This window comes from Lepus europaeus, chromosome 12, assembly GCF_033115175.1.
Source record: "Lepus europaeus isolate LE1 chromosome 12, mLepTim1.pri, whole genome shotgun sequence".
NCBI lineage: Eukaryota > Metazoa > Chordata > Mammalia > Lagomorpha > Leporidae > Lepus > Lepus europaeus.
This window is the reverse complement of record NC_084838.1, coordinates 81,957,463-81,973,264: the sequence shown is the minus strand read 5'-3', so window position 1 is coordinate 81,973,264 and position 15,802 is coordinate 81,957,463. Positions and strand designations below refer to the sequence as shown.

Genomic DNA, 15,802 nt, shown 5'->3' with positions numbered 1-15,802 from the left:
ATTTCCTTTTCCCATTGGAATAGTACAGTGCTTGCCAATAGGAAGCATTCAGGTTTTTATCATATAAATTAATGAAAACAATGGAATAATTGATCAGATAATTGAAGGGATAATAGGCAGGAAGCTAGAAATGTGGTTCTGAAATATTAAAAAGAAATAAGGGCTAGAAAGGTGGATTTGTAGTTTTTCTTCATTGGGGTGATATGGGAACTATAGGAGCAAAGGAGTATATATACTCTGTGGAAGAGAAAAGCAGGCAGAAGACGGACGTACTCTGGGAAGCAACTAAGGCTGTGAACCCTCCTAGGAACAGAAGTAGGACAGGAAGAGAGCAAGGCAAGCTCACATGGGCGTAATGTGTCTGTTGGTTTTCTCTCTCTTCACCATCAGGGTCACAGAGATGTACCTGCACATGAAGGAAATGAATGAAAAGGTGTCTTTTATAAAGGACTCCTTACTGTCTCTGGACAGCCAGGTGGGACACCTGCAGGACCTCTCAGCCCTCACTGTGGACACCCTCAAAGTTCTTTCTGCTGTCGACACCTTGCAAGAGGATAAGGCTCTGCTGGTCGAGAGAAAGCATCCTACTTGCAGAAAAGTTCCCCACAGCTGGAACAATGTCATCTGTGCAGAGATGTTAGGCAGTGTGGGGCTCTCTGGGGGGAAGAAATTGCAGTACTACAGCATGCCCCCTTCGTTGCTGCGGAGCCTGGCGAGAAGCCAGCATCAGCCAGGATCACAGCGGCGAGCCCTTCTGCAGATTACAGGCAGTCAGAGAGAGACTGCCAGTGTGAGCGATGACCAGAAACAGCAAGCAACAGAAACAAGAATTGTTGATTCTGGGATGTCCCTCAACAGACAAGCACGCACCAAGTATGGCAAGTTTCTCCTGGTCCCTTCTTATCTAAAGCAAGTTCCTTTTTCTGCAGAAACTATTTTGCCTCCGTCCAGACCCTCTATGGAAGCAAAAGAAGATGTGCTGGCAACTGAGCAGGTGTATCAAAGTGAGGTTACTGATCACCCGAATTGGCAGACACCAGTAGTCTCAGAGCAGGCATCAGTGGCTGAACCCCAGGAACAGGACGAGCCAGTCACTCAGACACCAGACAAACAGGACAAGGTAGAGCAAACTCTTCCCACTCTGAGTTGCACGCCTACACCCCTGGCAATGACCTCCCTTCCTTCCCAAGCCAAGAGCAGTTACACTGGAGGCGGATATGTGAACTGGGCATTTTCAGAAGGTAATGAACCCGGTGTGTTCAGCATCAGGAGAAAATGGCAAACCTGCTTGCCCTCCACTCATAGTAGTGACTCCACTCAGAGTGAACCAAGCCAGCTGCAGAGTCAAAGCCCATCACTATCTGAGAACCCAACGAGACTGGCCCAGACTAGTGACTGCTCAGAGGAGCGACCATGGCTGCAGCCAGATACATCTTTCTGGATCAGTTCTCTCTGCAGAGACAAGTCCTTCCTTAGAAGTCATAGTTTTAGATTCTACAAGGAAGAGAAGTTGATGAAGATCTGTAAGAGTAAGAGTGAGTATACTTTTTAGAAAAGACATATTAAGTCCTTTACATCACTACCATTTTTTTTTACATCTTTGACTGATGACTACATTCTTATTCTCTCCATTATCTCAGCCCTTTCTAGAAAACAAAACATCCCCTCTCCCAACATTCAGTCTTTTTTTTTTTTTTTTAAGATTTTATTTATTTATTTGAGAGGTAGAGTTACAGGCAGTGAGAGGGAGAGAGAATGGTCTTCCTTCCATTGGTTCACTCCCCAGATGGCCGCAATGGCCGGTGCTGTGCTGATCTAAAGCCAGGAGCCAAGAGCTTAATCCTGTTCTCCCACATGGGTGCAGGGGCCCAAGGACTTGGGCCATCTTCTACTGCTATCCCAAGCCATAGCAGAGAGCTGGATTAGAAGAGGGGCAGCCGGGACTAGAACCGGTGCCCATATGGGATGCCGGTGTCACAGGTAGAGGAGTAACCTACTGTGCCACAGCACCGGCCCCCTAACATTCAGTCTTAAACTTTCTTATGTGAACTATTTCCTTTACAGCTAATTCAAGATACTCAGAGACAGGGGCAGCATGGATCAAAGCAAAAATGTTAACAAACAAGAGATTGCCAAAGAAAAAGAAGAAAACACAGGGACTACAAGTACCAGTAAGTATACTGCGTTCTGACTTTTAGGTTTTTGGCAGTTGAGGTGCTGGCCTATTTTAGGCTGATTGTCTTTGTTTAAAGTGCCATGTGCACAAAATAACATTGTACTGGAAGGAGTCAAGAGATAAATTTAAGAGTTACAAGAGTGGATACATTGCAGTTTATTAACTGCACACAGATTGAAGAACATTCAGATTGGTTTCAGTTTTTGGCAATTTTAAAAAAGCTGAAATAAAAATTGTGTACGAGGTTTTTTTTTGGATATATGTTTATATTTGTCTTTGGAAATATTTAAGAGTGGAATGTGAGTCATATGGCTTAAATGTTTAACTTTTGAAAAAACCTTCAAACTGCTTTCTAGAGTAACTGTGTCCTTTTGCATGCCCACCTGTAGTTTATGAGCATTTCAGCTTTTCTACATTGTCACCAGGTCTTACTGTGCTCAATCTTCTTAATTTTCACCATATTATTGAGTGTGTAGTGGTATCTCATGGTGATTTCATTTGATTTTCTGTAGTGACCAATTTTTGGAACCTTTTGATGTGTTTATTTATCATCCATATATCTCTCTTGGTGGTGTGTCTGTTCAAATCTTTAGCCCATTTTTGGAATTGGGTGTTAGCCTATTGTAAAACTTAAGAGTTTCTAAAGCATTGTTGTTTTGCTTTTATCCAATACATAAGATTGTACTTGTTTATGAAATACTGTGTGATGTTTCAGTACATGCATATGTTGTGTCATGTTCATATCTAGCTTCTCAAACATTTATACTTTATTTGTTGTTAAAACATTCAAAATCTTTAACTCTATTCTTTTTAAGAAAAATTTACAGTACATTATTGTTATCTGTGGTCCCCCTACTGTGCAACAGAACATCAGAACCTCTTCTCCTGTGTATTACTTAGTACCTGCTAATCAACCTTTCCCTATGCTTGTCTACCCTCTGTTGTCCCCAGGGTATCTGGTAACCATCATCCTACTTTCAACTTTTATGAGATCAGCTTTTTAAGATTCCACATATGAGTGAGATTGTGTAGTGCTTGTCTTTCTGTGTCTGCCTTACTTCACTTAACATAATGACTTTCAGTTCCATCCATGTTGTTACAAATGACAAGATTTCATCTTTTTTTTTTTTTTTTTATGGCTGAGTCCTATCCCATTGTGTTTATGTACTATGTTTGCTTTATCCACTCATCAGTTACCAAACACTTAGATTGTTTCCATAAAAGCTTTTAAAATATATTCTAGATTGTATTACTTTGTTAGTTATACGTTTGGCAAATGTTTTCTCTCATTGTTGGTTTGCCTTTTCATTTCCATATATGTCCTTTGAAGTACTTAAATCCTTATCTTGATGAAGTCAAATGTTTGACTTTTCTTCTATTGTCTGTGCTCTTTGTATCACAATTAAGAGATATTTTGCCAAGCCCCAAATCATGATTTTCTGTTGTGCTTTATTCTAGGGGCTTTATAGTTTTAGCTCTTACATTGGTTATGGGCTGCATTTTAAGGTAATTTTTGTATATGGTTATCTTATACAAAGGACTCACTTCCCCTCTTCCCTCCCTGCCTCCCTTAGCTTCAGCCCCTCTCTTCTTTCTCCTCCTCGCTCTCCTCACCCTCACTCATATGGATATCAACATTTCTACCATATTTTGGGTACAATATTTTCTTTCCCTGTTGAGTTTTTCTGGAACCTTTGTCAAAAATTGACGGTAGCAAAAAAAAAAATCTTTTTTCTGTGTCTTTATGCAAATATCATGTTATCTTGAACATTCTAACTTCATAATAAGTCTTGAAATTATGTCTTGAAGGTCCAAATGTTTTCTCATTTTTAAGAAGTTGTTTAGTTAATTTATATTTTTTGCATTTCTATATAATTTAGACAGTTTGTGACTATAATTGCTGTGAATCTAAATATCAATTTTGACAAAGTTAGCATCTTAACAATGAGTCTTTTGATCTGTGAACATAGTATATGTCTTTATTTAGGTCTTCTTTAACTTCTCTCAGTAATGCTTTTTAGTTTTCATTGTACAGGTTTTCTACCTCTTTTGTTAAATGTATCCCTAGGTATTTAGTTCTTCTAAATTTTATTATAACTGCAATTTTTCCCTTTTTTTCAAATTTCTTTTTTTTAAGGTTATTTTTTATTTTATTTGATAGGTTGAGTTACAGAAAGAGGAGGAGAGACAGAAAGAGGCAGGAGGAGGGTAGAGAGAGAGAGAGATATCTTCTGTCTGTTAGTTCACTCCCTAAATGGCTGCAATAGCTGGGGCTGGACCACTCCGAAGCCAGGAACTTCATTCAGGCCTCTCATGCGGTGGCAGGGGCCAAGGAATTGGGCCATTCTCCACTGCTCTTATAGGCACATTAGCAGGGAGCTGGATAGGAAATGGAGCAGCCGAGATTTGAACTGGCACCCATATGGGATGCGGGTGCTTTAGATAGCAGCTTAACCCGCTGTGCCACACTGCTGGCCCCTACAACTGCAATTTTTTAAAAAAATTAAATTCTGTTTCTGGTATATAGGGATAAATATTTTATAATGTTTCTATACTTTCCAATCTTGCTAAATTCACTTATTTTAACATGTCTTTTTGTAGCTTCTTTAGAATATTCTATATAAATGATCCTATCACTTACAAACAAGGATAATTTCACTTCTTCCTTTCCAATCTGGATGTGTTTTATTTCTTTTTCTTGTCTAACCACCTTGGCTAGAACCTTCAGTACAGTATTGAATGGAAGTTGCAAAAGAAGATATTCTTTCTTTGCTTCTGTTCTTAGGAGGAAAATATTTAGTCTTTATTATTCAATATAATGTTAACTCTACACCTCCTCCCTCTCTTATTCCCACTCTTATATTTAACAGGGATCACTTTTCAGTTAAAATTTAAACACCTAAGAATAATTGTGTGTTAATTACAGAGTTCAACCAATAGTACTAGAACAAAAAAAAAAATACTAAAATGGATAAACTATTACATTGTACATCAACAGTCAGGACAAGAGCTGATCAAGTCTCTGTTTCTCATAGTGTCCATTTCATTTCAACAGGTTTCCCCTTTGGTGCTCAGTTAGTTGTTGCCGATCAGGGAGAACATATGATATGTACAATTTGGGACATGCTCAATCAGACTTGCCCCAAATGGTGGAGTTAGAAACGTGCCAGGGGATTCCAATACAATCCCATCAAGGTGGCATGTACCAATGCCATCTCACTAGTCCAAGTGATCAATTTCAGTTCACAGTTGATCATACTGATAGGTCTAAGAGTCAAAGGGATCACACAAACAAGACTAGTGTCTGCTAATACTAACTGATAGAATCAAAAAGGGAGAGAACAATCCATCATGGGAAGCGGGATACACAGCAGACTCATAGAATAGCAGATGTCCTAAATAGCACTCTGGCCTCAGAATCAGCCCTTAAGGCAGTTGGATCTTGCTGAAGAGCCCATGAGAGTATTGTAGGCAGGGAAAGCCAAGACACTCTGGGGGGAAAAAAAAAAAAAAGACCTAAATGAAAGATCTCTGTATAGTGAGATCCCAGTGGAAAGAACAGGGCCATCAAAGAAGGAGGTACCTTTCTCTGAAGGGAGGAGAGAACTTCCACTTTGACTATGACCTTGTCGGAATAAGATCAAAGTCGGCGAACTCAAGAGGCTTCCATAGCCTTGGCAACTCATGACTAGAGCCTAGGGAGATTACTGACACCATAAACAAGAGTGTCAAATTGTTAAGTCGACAACAGGAGTCACTGTGTACTTACTTCTCAGGTGGGATCTGTCCTTAATGTATTGTCCAATGTGAAGTAATGCTATAACTAGTACTGAAACAGTATTTTACACTTTGTGTTTCTGTGTGGGTGCAAACTGATGAAATCTTTACTTAATATATACTAAGTCGATCTTCTGTATATAAAGATAATTGAAAATGAATGTTGATGTGAATAGAATGGGAGAGGGAGCGGGAGATGGGGGGTGCGAGTGGGAGGGAAATTCTGGAGGGGGGGAGAAGCCATTGTAATCCGTAAACTGTACTTTGGAAATTTATATTTACTTAAAAAAAAAAAATGTGATCTTCACCTTAACTGGATTTTTTGGGAATGCTTCTGAAATATGTGTGTTGACATTTGTCAAGGGCCTTTCTTCCATCTAAGTAGATGATTAGATTTCTTTCCTTTTTATTGTGCTAATATGATTGTATTGGTTTTATAATGCTAGAATTAGTGTTTAGAATGTTAATCTTTCTGGAATAAACATCACTTTGTCATGATTTATTATCTTTTTATATATTGAATTAATTTTGCTAAAATTTTGTTAAAATTCTTTGAATCTATATTCTTAAGGGATGTTTGTTTTTAGTTCTTTTTTATTGTAACATTTTTGTCTGGTTTTAGTATCAGAGTGATGCTGGGTTTGTTGACTGAGTTGAGAAGGATATCTTCAGCTTTTGGGGAGAGTTCAGCAAGAATTGATACTACTATTTCAACCTTAAATATTTGGTAAAAATAACCAATGAAACCATATTTGTGGGAAATTTGTTTTTAATATTTTTATGAGAGAGAGAGGTCTCATCCTCTTACGCACCTCTCAAGTTCCCTAGCCAGGACTGAGCCAGGCCAAATCCAGAAGCCAGGAACTCTTTCCAGATCTCCCACATGGTGACATGGACCCAACCACTTTAGCTGTCATCTGCTGCCTCACAGGTTGCAAATTTAGCAGGAAACTGGATTGAAAGCAGAAGTGGTACTTGATTCCAGGCACTCTGCTATGAGATGCAGGCATCTCAAGCAGTGACTCAGTCTAACTAAAGTTCATCTTTTTACTGGTCTTCTCAAAGAACCAATTCTTAGGTTCATTGCTTTTCCTATGATTTGTATTTCATTGATTTCTGCTCTTATTATTAATTTGTTCTGTTTTTTTTTTTTTTGGGGGGGGGAGTGGTTTCACTTGCTCTTCTCTTAACAGTTTGTTAAGATAGAAACTTAAGTCATTGACTTTAGACTATTTTCTTTTCTCGTATAGCTATGTAGTGCTATAAAATTTCTTCCAAGCACTGTTTAACTTTCTGTTTAACTTTCTGATACATTGTTTTCATTTTCATTTGGTGAACCTGTTTATCTATTTGAATGGGTCTTAAATCTGAATTAGCAATTCTTCAGGCAGTCATCTTTCATGATCTTAATACCCTGCTTCATTTTACACTGATTTTCCAAGTGATAATCTGGATGTACTCTAAACAAACAAAACCCCCTAGCCCTTTCTTTCAGAAGAGAAGCAGAAGCAGAGAGTAAGGATGGAGACAATGATATAAAACCTCTTCTTAGGGGGTGAGATTTAGCTTGATAAGGAAGGATATTCTTTCAGGGAAAAAGGTCATCAGTTCCCAGTGTCCCAAGAAGTAAGCATGTAGGTAGATTTATTTTTGGAATAGTTCAGATAGTCAGAGTTCATCTAGGAATTGCAACTGAGCTCAAGTACTCACGCTTGCATCCATTCATTGCTTTGTAGTTTACCAATTTACCTCATTTGTTCCCTGTCCCTGGGAAGTACACAGATCAGCCATGTGATTGGCTATTTATTACTTCAGTAATGAAGGGAATGGGGCCCAGAGATGTTCCCAAAGCTTTTAAGTGACAGAGAGCCAGAATTCCAACCCAAGTTCTTCTAACCTTGTTTTTGCTTTTCTGTACCAGTGGTTCCCTGATTGTTAATCCTGACTGTAAAGAGGAATCGCACAGGTGCTTGTGTCCTGCCAGCCTCAGTAATAGGATTTGTTAAAGGTTCCCAGGTGATTCTGAGATGCAGCCGATGTTAATAACCACTGCTTTTCACCATGGTGCCTCTATTGGTGTGGCTCAAATACTCAAATATGCTTTCGGGTTAATGTTACTGTGTTCTAACAAGTGTCTTTTTCACCAGGTCATAACAGTCAACACCTGCTGTCGCAGTGACCAGCTGGAATCAGAGCCAGGAAAAGACAACACCGCAAAAGAAAACTGCAGCAAGACCTGGCTCACAGTGTCTGGACTTGGTCATATACACGAGGAAGAGTCTCCAGCCTTTGATTCCAGAAGCCTGGCATCGTCTCAGGGTATGTTCTTCCCACCAGTGGCGGTCCCTGCTATTGCTTCAAGGAGAGATGAGTGAAAGAGAAGGTAGCAACTCCGAGGAATGAAAATACCTCTGTCTCATTTTTAAGTTTTTGAAAGGGATGGAATTTCATTTCCTTAAGGGGAGAGTTATAAGAATCTAGAAAAGACAAATTAAGATTTGGACAGTGTCTTGTATTCAAAGCTATAGAACCTGACTCAGAGTGCATTTGCCAGAGAGCATTCATTTAGTTTGATTTATGGGGCAGGAGGGTTGTCTAATTTGATATGTTGTTAAAGTTAATGTGACAAAAATATAGGTCCGCACACAGAATTCAATACATTGAATGAAACTTATCTACTACTGCTCACATGGTGTTTACTTCATGGGCATGTTTATTTCATCCCTTCAGCTTAACGAGAATGTATTTGTAGAGGAGAGAAGACAGGTCAACTAGCTAGTAATAAAGAGTCAGGTATGGGATGGGAAATAAGCCTGGACAGGTAAGATGAAAGCAGACTTATCAGCAGAAATGACAGCAATGATCAGAACTTTGAACTTCTAGCATTAGATAGTGGGCTCTTACCAGTTTTTAAAGAGAAGAGACCGGGGCTGGCATTGTAGCATAGTGAATAAAGCTGCCACCTGCTACACCAGCATCCCATATGGGTGCCAGTTCATGTCCTGGCTGCTTCACTTCCAACTCAGCATCCTGCTAATGACCTGGGAGAAGCAGCAGAAGATGGGCCAAGTGTTTGGGCCCTTGACACCCACATGGGAGACCTGAATGAAGCTCTTGGCTCCTGGATTCAGCCTGGCCCGGCGCTGGCTGTTGTAGTTGTCTTGGGAGTGAAGCAGTAGATGGAAGATCTCTCTCCCTCTCTCTCTGTAGCTCTTTGAAAATAAATAAATAGATTTTTTTTTTAAAGAGAAAGGACCATGTGATTAAGATTTACAATTATTTAAAATACTAAACTTAAGGTACAAATAGATATTATATTGAAATTTATGCCCTCATGCATCTTTATACTTCTGCATGCACTTATTCAGTGGTTCTCAGTGAACAAATGTTTTATACAACTTCCCACCATCCCCAACAGACATTTGGCCATATCTGGAGACATTGTTGGGTGCCACAGGTAGAGGCGGGGTGCCCTTGATAGAAGCCAGGGTTGCTGTAAGCATCCCACAATGTGTTGTATAACTGCTCACAACAAGCCATTACCCAGTCCAAAATGTCAATGCTAAGGTGAAAGAATACTGATTTATATTTCAAAAACACTCAGTTGTCTCTTAAAACACTGAGAATCAAGTAGACTCTAAGCTGAAGGGATATTAGAAATTAAATTATTCTGAACCCTCTTAATTTACAGATATGGCTCAAGAACTTAATTATCTTGCCTTAAATCACAATTTGTTAGAGAAAGAACCTAAATTTGAATCATTCCCACACCTAAAGGACCAATTATAAACACATTCATTTTAATTATAAATGTCATATATTCATATTATGCAATACATATATTTAACATTTTTGAGTTTTTATTTATTTGAAAGGTAGAGAGGGACAGAGAGACAGAGACAGAGCCAGATAGATCTTCCCTCTGCTTGTTCACTCCTCAGATACCTGCAACAGCCAGGGCTGGGACAGCCCCACATCAGGATCTGAGAACTCAATCCAGATCTCCCATTTGGTGGCAGGGACCCAACTGTGGCAGCCATCACCTGCTGCCTCCCATGGTGCACATTAGCAGGAAGCTGGAGTCAACACTCTTAACATGGGATGCAGGGATCCTATCCAGCATCTTAACCACTGCACAAAATGCCTGCCATGTACTACCATTTTTAAAAAATAAAGTTATATGATGTTTTATTATTATTTTTTTCTTAGGGTTTTTTTCTTGTTTTTTTGTTTTTGTTTTCATTTTTTTTTTTTTTTTGACAGGCAGAGTGGACAGTGAGAGAGAGAGAGACAGAGAGAAAGGTCTTCCTTTACCGTTGGTTGACTCTCCAATGGCCGCTATGGCCGGTGCGCTGCGGCCGGCGCACCACGGTGATCCGAAGGCGGGAGCCAGGTGCTTCTCCTGGTCTCCCATGCAGGTGCAGGGCCCAAGTACTTGGGCCATCCTCCACTGCCTTCCCAGGCCACAGCAGAGAGCGGGCCTGGAAGAGGGGCAACCGGGACAGAATCCGGTGTCCCGACCGGGACTAGAACCCTGTGTGCCGGCGCCGCAAGGCAGAGGATTAGCCTATTGAGCTGCGACGCCGGCCTATTATTATTTTTTAAAGATTTATTTATTTGAAAGGCAGAGTTACACACAGAGAGAAGGAGAGGCAGAAAGAGAGAGAGGTCTTCCATCCGCTGGTTCACCCCACAGATGGCCACAACAGCTGGAGCTGAGCCAATCTGAAGCCAGGAGCCAAGAGCTTCTTCTGGGTCTCCCATGCAGATGCAAGGCCGTCTTCCACTGCTTTGACAGCCATAGCAGAGAGCTGGATCCAAAGAGGAGCAGCCAGGGCTCAAACTGGCACCCATGTGGATTCCAGCACTGCAGGTAGAGGCTTAGCCCACTATGCCACAGAGCAAGCCCCGCTTCTGTTTTAAGTGACCTACTATGATGCGTGATTCAGTTGCTAAACATATTTTAAATAAAGCTAGATTATAGATTGCGGGAGAAGGTGAATATAAAAAATACTAAAAGTGTTATTTAATAGGAGGGCAGATTATGGATCATTTAATTTTTGACTTTGATAAAGATGTATAACTTGTTATAAATATAAAAGTAGCTATAGAAGACTAGAAATAGAACATATATCTTTCAATCATTTGGGAAAGAAAGCATAAAGGAACTTGCTAAAACTTGTTAAAAACAGAAAGAGAAAAACTATGTCCAAATTTAAATAAACCCACTGTGTTCAGATTTTTCTATTTGGGAACTGATTTGAATGCAACACATTTTCATGTATTTTCTAATTTTTTCTTTAACAAGGTCTAGAACCTTATAGGTATCAGAAAATGAAAACTAAAGAAATTGAACAACAATCTATACAAGTTGGTGATTCCCTAAAGCAGTCTCAAGAGGTAAAGATACTTTGATAGTTACAAAAAAATTTTTTTGTGTGCTTCACTTAGCTATATTCTTTCTATCTTTGTGTCCTTTAATTGGCTTCTACTCTTTTTGGCATTGAATTTAAATCTATGCTTTGAAGCCATGCTTAGGTGAATCCTGCTGTTTCTTTCGACCCTTCACATTATTCTCTCTGTGTTGTTCTTTATCCAGTTTGTTTGTGCACTCAATAATTTATCCTGGGGATGTTCACATGAAAGAAAGAATTCAGGAATTCTTGAAACTTTTTACAAATGTTCGAAAGTTGTTGTATGGACGAAAAATAAGATATTTTCAATATACTTCATTTTTTTAAAAAAGATTTATTTATTTGAAAGTCAGAGTCACACAGAAAGAGGAGAGGCAGAGAGAGAGAAAAAGAGAGAGAGAGAGAAAGATCTTTCATCCATTGGTTTATTCCCCAAATGACTGCAACAAAAGCTGGGCTTTTTCTAGGTCTCCCAGGCAGGGGCCCAAGGCCTTGGGCCATCTTCCACTGCTTTCCCAGGCACCTTAGCAAGGAGCTGGATCAGAAGTCATGCAGCCAGGCCTCAAAATGACGCCTATGTGGGATGCAAGCTTTGCAGATGGCAACTTAATCCGCTATGCCACAACGCCGGTCCCTCAATACACTTTTTTTTTTTTTTAAGATTTATTTATTTATTTGAAAGTCAGAGTTACAGATAGAGAGGAGAGGCAGAGAGAGAGAGAGAGAGAGAGAGAGATCTTCCATCCAGTGGTTCACTCCCCAATTGGCCGCAACGGCCAGAGCTGTGCCGATCCGAAACCAGGAGCCAGGAGCTTCTTCCCGGTCTCCCATGTGGGGGCAGGGGCCCAAGGACTTGGGCCATCTTTTACTGCTTTCCCAGGCTATAGCAGAGAGCTGGATTGGAAGTAGAGCAGCTGGGTTTTGAACCAGCGCCCATATGGGATGCCGGTGCTTCAGGCCAGGGCATTAACCCGCTGTGCCACAGTGCTGGCCCCTCAATACACTTCTAACAAGTAAATCTAGAATCAACATATAGAAGCTACTGGGCCATGGGTTTCAATTTGATCTGAGGAGAAATTTTTAGCAATTGAAATTTCCCAAAAATGGGATAGTTTATTTCTAGAAGTTTTGAGTTGCTTGCTAGTATGATCAGTTAAGCACAGGCTGACCAAAAACTGTTGGCAGACATGATGAAGACAATCGAAGCATCACAGGGTAAAGGACCCTCAGTGTTTCTCCAGTGCTGAGTCTCTGATTTTTTTAGTCTGTTTTTTCTTTCTATCTACAAATATAATTCAGTGTCTTGTTTTAGTGCCAGCCACCACGTGAGAAGTGTGGTCTAGTTAAAGTGACCCAAGAAACCTAATTTTGATCTTGGCTTTGAATATTATTTCTTTGAACTTGAGCTATATAAACATTATCTATATGAACAACCTTGGCTGTTTTTGTAGGAATGGAATCTGTGAAAGATTTTTAAAAGTAAAATTTAAGATTCCTTGAAGATAACTGAGGTGGAGAACTTGTGTTCAATCCTGCCTCTACCACTTCCTGTATTTCAAAGCTATGTATATCAGTTAACTGATGAGCTTCATTAGGCATGTCTTTAAAATAAGGCTAATGTTCACCTTATAAGATTATTTTTAACACTTTGTAAAAAAGTGTTATTTATTTGAAAGGTAGATTTTCCAAGAGAGAGACACAGAGATATGTTCCATCTGCTGATTCACTCCCCAAATGGTTGCAACAGCCAGGGCTGGGCTAGGCCCAAGCCAGTAGTCTGGAACTCCATCTAGGTCTCCTGCGTGGATGACAGACACCCAAGCTATTGGACCATCTTCTTCTTTTCTAGGTGCATTAGTAGGGAGCTGGATAGGAAGTGAGCATCCAGAACTTGAACTAGTGCTCATATGGGATGCCAGCCACACACAGGAGGCTTAACCTGCTGTATCACAACATAGGCTGTTTTATGAAATTACTCGGACAATAAACATAACACCTAAGAAAATTCTTGGAGTGTACTGGGTTTCAAGGAGTATTAGCTGAATTTAGATAAGATATAGAATAGGGTATATCCAGAGTAACATTTTAAATAATCCTCATCACTCAGAATGATGATTTATTGGTGATCAGACATATGATGATTGATGTTGCCTGCCAAGTTGGACCTTCATTCCTTTGTTCCTGTCATTAATTGATTTTGTACCTTCAGTTCTGTTTCTGTAAAATATTTCTTATATTACATTTTCTTTTAGGTGTTCCCATAAAAGTAGTTTCATTCTAAGTTTATCATCACATTGAACTATTCTGATGCTGTGCTAACATGCTTCTTTCTAGCTTGCATTTAATATCTTTATTAAAAGATAAGTATTAAGAAGAATGAACTATTTTCCAAGGAGTGTGTTCCTGGGAATGAGGGGTAGGAGTGTGTTGTAATGTGTAATGGCCTTTCCCTCTGCTCAGGATCTGAAGGAAGCATCTCTCTGGAATTCCAGGAGCACCAACCTCAGTAGGAGCTCTCTGTAAGTATTTTCATTTTTTAATCTTATTAGGAAAAAAAGGTTTAATTTGGTCAAAAAAAGGCAAAAAGTGTGTCAACATTTTTCTTTTGTTAAGCAGAATGAAAATAATTTATTTTCCATGTTTTCCTATTTTTGGCAATAGGATCTCACTGAGTACCTTTTAAGAATATAATGAAGCATCCTATAGCACATTAAATATTTGCTTTTTTTGCATCCAAAAAGCACAATTGAATAATTATTGTAATATCTTTTCAGATAGATAATTGGGAATTTGCATCAAAGAGTAGAAATCCATCTGTCTCACCTAAAAAGGAAGATTTGGACTAAAGACCTGATTATGTTTGCTCCTTTGTTTTTTTAAAGATTTATTTACTTGTTTGAAAGGCAAAGTCACACACACACACACACACACACACGCACACACACACAGAATCCTGCATCCACTGGTTCATTTCCTAAATGGCCAAAATGGCCAGGGAGCCAGGAGCCAGGAGGTTCATCTTAGTGTCTCACATGGATGGCAGGAGGCCCAAGTACTTGGATCATTTTCTGCTGCTTTCCCAGGCACATCAGCAGGCAGTTGGAGGAGATGCAGAGCAACTGGGACTCACATCACTTCAGTATGGGATGCTGGCATTCTAGGCTGCTGCTTATGTTGCTGTGCCTCGTTGGTCCCTATTTTTTAGTTTTTAAAATAAAGTTTTTCCTTTTAGTTTATGAAGTTGATTTTTTTTATTTTTGGTTTCTCAGTGATGTCCTAATAATTGTCAGAGCAATAATTCTATGAAGAAGAGAGAGGAGGAGAGATTGATGGGAAAAATAGAGAACTCCCATGAATGTAGACCAAGCAGAGCATCCTCCTGCAGTTTTATTTATTCAGAGAAATAAGGTTTCAAAACCACTCAAATATCTCTTTTGTTTGTAGCCTTACCTGGAATTTTCCAGTTACTTCATTAAGTGAACTAGCTATGCAGCTGTAAGGGACAGAATTCAAAACCATGTACTCTATGGAAGGGCCAGTTCATACCAAGCAGGTAGAGGTGACCTGTAGTGTGCAGTCGGCTCTGTGCACCATGGTCTTTCTCTGGAGTACCCATCATGGTCTCCGAGCAGGCCTGCCTCTAAGACTCCATGGACACAGGACTTTGTTCTCCCAAAGCTTCAGTACTTTGTGCTCTTGTAGAGTAGTGGGTTATTGCAGCATGAAATTAAACAATAATTGTAATTGTACTTTCTTCCCCAAGGACCTTAAATACTAGAGATAGTCTTTGAGTGCCTTTATTCAGATTTGCCCGTGGCCACTTGTGCACTTGAGCAGGGCAAGTAACGATTGAAAGAGAGTTAATTTCAGCCTGTGAACATTTAGGGGCCACGTGGGCTAATGAAACTGATTTGTAGGCTTGTCCAGAGACACTCACAGACTCATTTGTAGGCTTTTGCTTTGCATAGTTCAGGAACTCTTTAGTTTAATAGATCCAGAACAATGTGAATGCAGTTAAATCTTATGTATATTGTGTGATCACATAGCTAATTAGAAAACAACAGCTTTTCAATTAGCTTAAGGCGTATACAGTAAGTGTCTTTCATGCCTATCCAGTGCTCATTTTTCTATAAAAATCACTATAAGGCTGTAAATTTCTTTATCAATAAAGATAGGGACCAACATAACTGATATTTCATACCCTGTGTTATTTTTCACATCCTTTCCTTTTCTTTTATCATTGAAAGATGTAAAGCGACATTATCTAAACAACTTCATTGTTTTGAACAGGTTGAGAAGTTCAGATGGAGTCGACAGTAAGTTTTTACATTTAAGCATTTTATTTTTATTTTTTTCATCTGATGGATGATGAGGTTCACTGTTTTGCTGAGATTTTGGGGTTTCTTAAATTGTAGTTATGATATTTTCCTCACCA

The 15,802-nt window shown here is 39.5% G+C and overlaps 1 protein-coding gene across 7 annotated transcripts in view; it reads left to right on the top strand.

Annotated features, from left to right (window-relative positions):
• Window positions 1-15,802, top strand: part of TRPM6 (transient receptor potential cation channel subfamily M member 6) — a 148,046-nt gene that overhangs the window by 109,710 nt on the left and 22,534 nt on the right. For all 7 annotated transcript variants that reach the window (XM_062208420.1, XM_062208423.1, XM_062208425.1 and 4 more), the window contains 6 exons: window positions 391-1,535; window positions 2,065-2,171; window positions 8,101-8,272; window positions 11,262-11,353; window positions 13,828-13,886; window positions 15,658-15,683. In XM_062208420.1, coding sequence (XP_062064404.1) covers window positions 391-1,535; window positions 2,065-2,171; window positions 8,101-8,272; window positions 11,262-11,353; window positions 13,828-13,886; window positions 15,658-15,683 — 1,601 coding nt within the window. The remainder of the gene's footprint in view (window positions 1-390; window positions 1,536-2,064; window positions 2,172-8,100; window positions 8,273-11,261; window positions 11,354-13,827; window positions 13,887-15,657; window positions 15,684-15,802) is intronic.